The following is a 10,048-nucleotide window of genomic DNA, read 5'->3' as shown; positions in this document are numbered from 1 at the left end:
AATATCAGGTCGTGTTTTAAAGAAGACTGTGCATTGCCAGATGAATGTAGATTTTTGTACATACGAATACCATGGAAACTCATTTGTTCATTCATTCATTCATTCATTCATTTATCTATCTTCAGTAACTGCTTTATCTTGATCAGGGTAGCGATGGATCATGGGAACATTGAGAGCGAAATGGGAATACAACCCTGGATGGGGATGCCAGTCCTTCGCAAGTTATCACACACATTTATATTCTCGTTCACACCTAGGGGCAATTTAGCAAATTCACCTATTGATATTTTTGGACAATTGGAGGAAACCAGAGAAAACCCACATGAACAGCAAATTCCAAGTATTTAAACACTTAAAATCTTTAACGGAATCCTCACACTGACCCCCCCAGTTGACATGTAGTAGTCACCACATGACATACAATCCTTATACATTGACTAAAGCTTTCTCCCCTGCCACAGGATCAGTCAAACCAGTGGCAGAACATCAGATTTGGCTCAGCGCTGGGACATTTCAGCAGAGGACTCAACTGTGGAATATAACTTATGATGCCAAATTTTAACGCCAGCGTGAATTTATCAAATTTCACCACAATTTCACCTATTTTGGAGGTGTAGAGCTACCTGTCCGTCATGACACAACTGTGTGCGTGTGTAAGAAACATACCTCAAAAGCATACTATACACTGTAATAGCAACAAGACGTGAGATTGGCTGCTAGCCTACTCAGTGAGCAGCAGCAGATGTGTTGTGACTGGAGGAAGTTGAGGTATTTGAACTAATTCCACTGTCCCTGACTTTGCCTCAGCACATTTCTTCTTAAAATTTTCTTTCTAGAGACACGTTTATGTGCATAGTTTATGTTTATTGTGCCTATCCCGTGTACGGTGTATAGCCTGCACATTGAGGTTACAGTAGCTACTTATAAAGGTTGTGTAGCCTAAGCTGTAGTGATTATTGTATTAATTAGTGTACATATGCATACAGTACATGTATTCATAAGTGTAGCAAGGGTTTGCAGAAGACTTATTGTTTCTTCCAATTATATGTATTTTATAAATGGTTAATATAGTTTTGCAGCTGCTCACTTCAGCCTCTGGAACCCTACTGAAAAGCCATAGTCTGAATTAAAGAAGGCAGTTCAACATGCATAAAGCTAAGAATATAGAGGATCTTGAAATGCCGAGCATGAAAAAGTGGTCCAGTATTACTCTGTGTTCAACATTTTGTTGAAATAAAACTATACAGCGCCCCCATATGTTTAAGTAGGACTAATGTTAAAATATCACTCCCTGTAGGTCAATAATTCTGGATTTGACTTTAGATCAGTTCATGCTGTTGGATTGATTAGAATTTACTGGAATAAAAACTGGAGGCCTGAGTCATGCTAGGTTTATTCTAAATTCCCTCCAGCTCTTTTAGCATTTTATTCTCTTGTATTAGCCTACATTCAGTAAGTGATAAATTATAACTCATCATAACATGAAAACAGTATGCAAACAATTATTCATTATGCATTATTCATCACTTAAATATTATGTTTGCCATCACAGTATTTTTTCAGAAAAGTCCACATGCCATTCATACCCAATATTTCACATTCATGTATCTGTTTAAACTTCTTCCCTGACCCATCTCTGTAATGTATGGAAGCCTGTTTCCTCCACTGGAAAAAGAGAATATGTGATCAATCAAATTTAAAAGAACATATTACACATAGTTTTCATAAACCTGTTTTGTTTCTCATCAAACCATGATTTCATTGCTTATATTAAATTGAATTTAATCAAGTTTTTAATTACTAGTTTGATTTATGTAGGGTGAGTGTAAGCAATTCACATATTAATGTGATCCAATTACATTATAAAATCTCACACTGATGGGAAGAAATGACTATAGTATTAAATTAACCTGATTAAAGTATGTGTGGCATTATAGCTCAGTGAGCCCGTGCTCGGCTGGGAGTGCAGGGTAAGGGCCCGGGCTCGGCTGGGAAGGGAGGGTAAGGGCCCGGGCTCGGCTGGGAGTGCAGGGTAAGGGCTCATGCTCGGCTGGGAGTGCAGGGTAAGGGCTCATGCTCGGCTGGGAGTGCAGGGTAAGGGCTCATGCTCGGCTGGGAGTGCAGGGTAAGGGCCCGGGCTTGGCTGGGAGTGCAGGGTAAGGGCCCGGGCTCGGCTGGGAGGGCAGGGTAAGGGCCCGCGCTTGGCTGGGAGTGCAGGGTTTGATTTTATACTTGATCAAATCATGTTAGATGTATGAAAACAAATTTAGCTGGTGTCAGTGTAACTCAGCACCATCACGTGGAACTGATGTACATATTTGAATAAAGTAAAATCAGTGAGCTTTTTTCAGTGCAGTTAGAAATTGCAAAACATATTTTCTTTAGTTTTGGCAGCAGTAGTATCTTGAAATTGTGAGATATTGAGTCAGAATTTTGAGCTAAAGGCCTAATCATTTTAAGAGAATAAACGAGAATTTAAGAGAATTAAAATGATCATTTTAAGAGAATAAGTCAAAAATTTTAAATAAGAAGTCAAAATTCCGACATACTGCTGCTGCCAAAAACAAAGAAAAAAAATATGTTATGCATTTTTTCCCTTTTCTGCCTGGAAATGGGCTTCTATAGTGTAATGTCACCGCCGGTGCACGAGCTCGACGCAGACGCGGTGGCACCACCCGCGCCGTGACGTCACCCCTTTGAGTCACCCCCCCCAACCCCCCCCCCCCCCCCCCCCGCCCCCTCGCCCCCCTCCGCCCAGCTCGCACGCGACTCTCTCAGCACCCGGAGAGAGCGAATGGGAAGCGGCATCACCGCCCCACGTTAAAAAACACCGCACCGACTGTGGATGCCAAAAGCCGACTTGTGCCGCTATGCTTTATAGACACTACACCCGGGCGTCGAGCAGCGGCCAGGTGACATCCGCCTGTATGTATATGTAAACGGGCTAGCTATTTACCCTTTATTTATTTATTTAGCTCCTTATTATTATTTTTCTCCTCCATTGATTTTGTCGGCGCAGTAATGGCCGCGCAGAGGCAGGTGCAGCGTCGCGGATGTTTGTGCGCGTGATGTGACGGATTCCGCCCGCGCGCTGGGATGGGATGGGACACACCGAACCGAGGCCCGATCTTTCCGGTGACACGTCTGATGAGGCTTTACATCGAGGCGTAGGGGTGAGGTTTTAATAGCGCCGGCTGAGGGCCTCCTCTCGCATAGCGGCACAAGGACTAAACAAACAATCCGCGCGGCCGAGATTCTCCCCGTGACACTGCGGCGCATCCTGATGCTTTTCACATCCCATCATGGAGCAGTGTGGCAGCGCGTGCACCTGATGACGCCCCTGTAAATGAACCCCAGTCCCTCCTCCCAAAATAATAACGTCTGGATGTAAAAAGAATCGCACTCGCACTCTTTCTGAATCACACGCGCGTTTGTTTATTTATTTATTTATCTGATTCCCCTGCGTTACAAAACAAACAAACAAACAAAAAACACAGTAACATCGCCAAGATGATGGAGCTGCCGCTGGACGAGGTCGTCTACCAGGACGACTACGGCTCCGTGTCCGTGATGTCGGAGCGCGTGTCCGGCCTGGCCAACAGCATCTACCGCGAGTTCGAGCGCCTCATTCGCAGCTACGACGAGGAGGTGGTGAAGGAGCTCATGCCGCTCGTGGTGAACGTGTTGGAGAACCTGGACGCCGTGCTCACGGAGAACCAGGAGCATGAGGTGGAGCTCGAGCTGCTCAAGGAGGACAACGAGCAGCTCATCACGCAGTACGAGCGGGAGAAGGCGCTGCGCAAGCAGGCCGAGGAGGTGAGCGCGCATGCGCGGCCCCGGTGTCACAAAACAGCACAATGTAACAGCAAAAATACGGTTTAAAGCCTTGTTTTTTTAACTGATTAGTAGACATGGCTGGGTCAGAGGTCACGATTGGCTCGCTTGCGTGGACCTGAATGAACACCTTTTTGAATAAAATCAATTTTAAACTACACACTCTCAAAAAATACTAAACTGCACCTTTCCTTGTCACTGGGGTGGGACCCTCAAGGGACATCTTTTGTACTTTGTAGTGTATATCTATTACATGGTAATATGAATAAAATATACCTTTAATATGATTTAAACACATAATTGGACCTTCAGAACCACTCTTGTATCTTTAATAAGCTTTTAGAGGAATACATTAAAGGTACACTACATCCACATTTCCAAGAAAAAGGTATACACTAAAGATATAATCCATCAGTGACAAGGACAGGTACTTTTTCCCTGAGAGTACATGCCTTTTCTGCTTGCTTTAAATGAAGTTGACCAACCAAAACTTCTCGAGCTAAATATCTATATATATTTTTTTTCATTTGGCATCAAAAGCAAAAAATAAATAAATAAATCTGTGACAGGATATAATCCAAGCTGTTAGGAGTTAAACAGTGATTCTCAGGTACTCCTGCGATTTGATCTCACAACCTTATGCTCATTAGCTTAGAACCTTTACCATTAACCCACCATCGCCCCTAAAAACCTTATGACCACCAGTTACCATAATGCAAAGTGCATGCCGAATTCATTACATATTTGCCTCAGATAACATGTTTTCTTATATACAATTTTATAATTAGCACAAATCCCTAAGGCCATCCAAAGTTCCAAAACCCTCAATATCGATATTACAGTGCAGAAACTATATTGCCAAGACCATTTGAGATTTCATGTGTTTTGAGGCATGTGTGTAGCTGTTTGTAAGATGCTAATTGGTGTTTATGAAATTCCACCAGCTCTTTATTAGTTTTGTCTCACAGCTCCAGTGCAGAAAAAAGCAAAGTTTGAACACAAAGTGAAAAAAATGTATAGATAAGATTTTCCCCAAAACCATTTTTAATTGACCAGAAACAGTCTAATTCAATCTTCAAAAATCTTTATGCTTCGTAAAATATTTGAATATGAATATGCATACTAATTCGGGTATTTATTCCCAGCCTCTATCTGTTTTTTTGTCAGCCCCATCACTGTAATTCTGCTGTAATTGGGATCCTGAAGGTTTATCTTGCTCATGCAAAATGATCTCAGAGGAAGCATAACTTTTATGACATGTAATGTTGTGAAAGAATCCCTCTCCTTTGCTTAAGCAAGATAATCTTTGGAACCACAAGAATTACACAATTCTTATGTAAACACACATTGACACTCTAACACATCAGATTTTTTTCCTTGCACTCCCCTGAGCAACTTCAGCTGGAAATAATATAACAAAACATAACTCTAAACTGTATTATTTCTTATTTCGATCATTTCTGAATTTTAAAAATGAACATATTTTACAAATATGTTTTTAAAAGTTTTTAAAGTTGGGGTTGGCCTTAGATGTGAGTCAAGAACTATAACATCAACTCATGCTAAAGGTAGGCTGTCAAAAAGCATCTTTGAGAGTGAGAGAAGACACACTGAAAATCATCCCTTGTATATCTATTGTTTTAGAAGCTGAGTATTGAAGGGAGGTTAACCAGGAGGCTGTGAAAGAGAAACTACAGAAGACGGGATTTTAAAATCTAATTTCTATTATGATAGTGTATTCATCTTATATATGACTGACATTTCCATAAATGATTGCAAGCTCTTTGTGTGATTGACTGGGAAACAGCTAAAAAAATAACTGGGTTTAGGCGCAAATATAGTTTTATTGCCAATAATATTCTTTGACACCTAAACTTGAAGAAACCATAAATATATTTCATCAAAATGGCATGTTTTTAATCTTGACTAGAATCATTTTATTCTTGGCTATCTTCGTGCAAAGATCATGTTGTGTAAGGAGCCGGTTGCCATAAGATGTCTAAAACCGCACTAACTAAGTGCAATTTCCTCACATAGTGAATGTCATGTTTTGATCAAGTTGTTGGATAGCTACATGTTATAGAGAAATAGACATAATCCTAATTTATTTTGTTTGTAATCAGATACCGGCTGTCAAAATGGCTGGGATGCTTCTCTGCAATTCGGAGTACATATATACGTATACAGTGGATTCAGAAAGTATTCCGACCCCTTTACTTGTTGCACCATTTATTGAGTTGTGGATTTGATTTTGAATGGATATAATTACCATTTTTCCCCATCAATCTACACTTAATTGTATAATGACATAATGACAAACTGAAAACAAGTTTTTAGAGATTTTTGAAAATTAAATAAAAAATCAAATTCTGAAATCTCTTATTTACAAAAATGTTCAGACCCTTTGCTGTAGCACTCCAAATTGTGGTCAGGTGCATCCTGTTTGCTTTAATTATCCTTGAGATGTGTCTAGAACTCAATTGGAGTCCACCTGTTCCAATTTGAATTGATTGGACATAGAATGGAAAGGCACTAACCAGGGTCTATACGGGCCCTCAATTTACAATGCATTGTCAGGACAAAAACCAAGCCATGAAGTCCATGAAACTGTCTGTGGAACTCCACGATCAAATTGTGGCAAGGCATAGATCAGGGTAAGGATATAAAACAATTTGTAAGGCTTCAGTGCTCCCAGGACCACAGTGGCCTCAATACTTTTGAAATGGAAGAAACTTGGCATAACCTTGCCGGCCAAACTGGGCATCCAGGAAAGAAAGGCTTTGGTCAGGGAGGTAAGAAAGAACCCAACAGTCACTCTAAAAGAGCTCCAGAAATCCTGTGCAGAGATGGGAGAACCTGTTGGACAGACAACCATCTCTGCAGCACTCCATAAATCAGACCTCCAACTGCAGAGTGGCAAGACAGAAGCCACTGTTGAGTGAAAGGGATATGACAGGATAAGGGACTCTGGCAACATCTGGAAAAAAGACTTTGTGCTCTGATGAACTCTTTGGGCAAAACAGCAAGCATGTATGGCAAAAAATAGGTACTGCACATCCCTATGGTGAAGCATGGTGGTGGCAGCATCATGCTATGGGGTGCTTCTCAGCAGCAGGGAGCGGGAGATGGGTAACAATTGAGGGAAGGATGAATACAGCCAAATACAGGAACATCCTTGAAGAAAACCTCCTTCAGAGCGCACACAATTCGCAGTTCACCTTTCAACACAACAATGATCCTAAGCATACAGCAAAAACATCACTGGAGTGGCTTCAAGGCAAGTCTCTGAATGTCCTTAAGTGGGCCAGCCAAAGCCTAGACTTAAATCCCATCAATTATCTGTGGAGAGACCTGAAGATGGCGGTTCACAAATGCTCACCATCCAGTCTGATGGAGCTTGAGACGATCTGCCATGAAGAATGGGATGAACTGCCCAAATCCAGGTATGCAAAGCTTGTAGAGACGTATACAAGAAGTACTTCTACAAAGTATTGAATAAAGGGTCTGAATGCTTTTGTGTATAAGAGATTTCAGTTTTTGATTTTTAATTAATTTTCAAAAAACGTTTTCACTCCATCATCATGGGTGATTAAATGTAGATTGACAGGTAAAATGGCAATTATATCCATTGAAAATCAAATCCACAACACAATAAAGTGTGCAACAAGTAAAGTGGTCTGAATACTTTCTGAATCCACTGTATATATGCAGCACTGTGCAAAAATCTTAGGCACATTCAGAGAAATGCTGTAGAGCAAAGATGTCTTCAGAAATAATGAAATTAAATATTTTTACATTAAGAAAATACTATAAAGAGCATTAAACAGTAATAAATGAAACAATATTGTCAATATTTGGTGTGATGACCCTTGGCTTTAAAAAAAAATTAGTAGTCTCAGGTACAATTTTATAAGGAAATTAGCTGTAAGTTTTACTGAGCATCTTGCAGAAGCAGGCACAGTTCTTCTGGAGACTTTGACGGTCACACTTTTTCATTTTTGCAGCAAAATCCAGCAGCCTTCTTTGTTTTTTTGTTTTTGACCGAAAAGGGATATCTTACATAATGTGCTGCTTTCTTTACTGACATACAAACATTTTTTTTGTAACATTTAATTTTGTGCTGGAAAACTAATGTTTGGAAATCTAAAATGTTTTGTACTGACTCGATAATGTCGAGTATATGTTGATTTTATGATACAAGTCATAAAATAAAAATCTATAACAAAGTTTGTACTAAAAAAAGTAGGGTGCCTAAGACTTTTGCACAGTACTATATGTGTAACATATATATATACATATTATGTCACCAAATTTTACCCAGACTGCCACACATTTGTGTTTCCACAATCTACAATTATGCTGGTTTTATTCAGCTGCCTGTTCTGCATTAACACAATTTCACAACTGGTCGATTCCCTAACAAGTGTTTCCTCTACACACTTTAAAAAAGGAATCCTTCCCAAACAATTTCCTTTCTAAACCCTCTCTCTTACACACACTACTCCACATTCTCTCTCCACACTGCACTAACCATGCCGTCATTGTGTGCATCTGGCACTAAAGCAGGCGCTGCCAGACTGACCAAGCAGCTGCTGAAAAATCAAATGGCTTTAAAACCCTCACACAAAGCCTCTGCAGTGTTATCGCAGAACACTGGCACTGCCAAGGCCTCCTCCATATGTTACCACTGCTTCACACCCAGTGCTCCATGGCAGCTCAGTGGCTCAGAAGGAATTAGAAAGATGTTGGAGAAATCACATTAGAAATGCAGCTTTAAAGTGTGAAATATTACAACACTGAAGCTGAAAGAGCTGAGGATTACACATCACCTGTGTAGTAAACTCAAAGAGGAAGAGGTGATTTACGATAGTAGGGTTGAGAATTCACTGAAGATCTATTTGGTTCAAAGTACTACATTGATGATAGAGCACAACTACAATTTGTAAAAATCCAATTATTTAAAATTCCTTGCTTACGAAGTCTGGATAAGCAAATAACATGACGACAAGTTACCCTTTAATAATTAACCATTAATGAGTAGTTTATGGCTATAATCAACAAGACAGTTTGAAGTGGTTATGTTTTGTTTCACACTGGCACGCATCATGCTACTACTTTTGACTAATACTGTGAACTCTGACAGATAAGACTCATCTATTTTCAATATGATGCAGGAAGAATAAATGCATACGTCAGTGTTTAGAGATGTTTCATCTGTGAATACTTCTGATGTTCACATGCCCATCTGTAATGCATTACTGAAAAAGTTTGCATTTGGAGTGCCTTGCTAAAGCATTTTGATTGTTGTTGTTGGTTTTTAAGCCAGAAAAACAGCGAAGCTACAAAAAGGGTTCATATGACTAGGAATAAAACACAACAGGGCCTGTTGGTACAGGAAAGTAATCAATGATTGGTTGGTGTGATGCGGCCCACCATGAACTGAGTTACTGTTAGAAAATGCATCCTGACATAAAACATCAACATATCAATAATTTCACACTTTAAATACAGTTATGTGAGGTGTCCACCATACAACTCCCTCTGTAAGCAGTTACTATACAAAGAATAACATATTAGAATGGGCACATTAATATAAATGATGATTTAATGGATGAATAATGGCCTAGAAACAAATTTCAACCCAAAACCTGTATTAAAATGTCTTTAAGACAATGACAGTAAATATATATTTAATCTAGTGGGTCCAGTTTTTTCAGTGGCAGTGTATTATCACAAAGGGCAGTATTGTGATACTGGTTTATACAGGATATATATATATATATATATATATATATATATATATATATATATATATATATATATATATAAAATCGTGCAGACCTCCCATACATCCCTTAAATGCGTCAGACTGGATGTGCAGTCTGAGCTATTTTTTTTTTATCTTTATGCTCAGCAGCCACAAAGACAAGCATAGCAAAATTGAGGTTTTCCTGTAAATAAGGCGAATGTTGCTAAAGATATATTGGTTATTTATAGAATTCTTAAGTATTAGTATAGTCTGGTTTTGCTCCTGCAGGAGAAGTAGGACTGCTGGGTCATCCAGGTTGGGTTTTTTCCCAGGAGGTGTCTAACCCAGGAGGTGTTTTTTTGTATCTAAAGTGTAGAGAACATGTAGCTGTGGGTGCAGTGTATTTTTGGCTGCAGGTTGCAGAGAGAGAAGGGTTTAATGCATGAATAAGAGCTATTGGCAATA

The 10,048-nt window shown here is 39.6% G+C and overlaps 1 protein-coding gene across 13 annotated transcripts in view; it reads left to right on the top strand.

Moving 5' to 3' along the window:
- Nucleotides 1-2,770: 2,770 nt before the first annotated feature.
- Nucleotides 2,771-10,048, top strand: part of mapk8ip3 (mitogen-activated protein kinase 8 interacting protein 3) — a 41,240-nt gene continuing 33,962 nt past the window's right edge. For 12 of the 13 annotated variants that reach the window (XM_053239144.1, XM_053239139.1, XM_053239143.1 and 9 more), the window contains exon 1: nt 2,771-3,816. In XM_053239144.1, the coding sequence (XP_053095119.1) occupies nt 3,511-3,816 (306 nt within the window). In that variant the 5' untranslated portion in view covers nt 2,771-3,510. The remainder of the gene's footprint in view (nt 3,817-10,048) is intronic. The other variant, XM_053239138.1, reaches the window with a different exon arrangement.

This window comes from Pangasianodon hypophthalmus, chromosome 13 (genome assembly GCF_027358585.1).
Source record: "Pangasianodon hypophthalmus isolate fPanHyp1 chromosome 13, fPanHyp1.pri, whole genome shotgun sequence".
NCBI classification, from domain to species: Eukaryota; Metazoa; Chordata; class Actinopteri; order Siluriformes; family Pangasiidae; genus Pangasianodon; species Pangasianodon hypophthalmus.
This window is presented reverse-complemented; position numbering and strand designations above follow the sequence as displayed.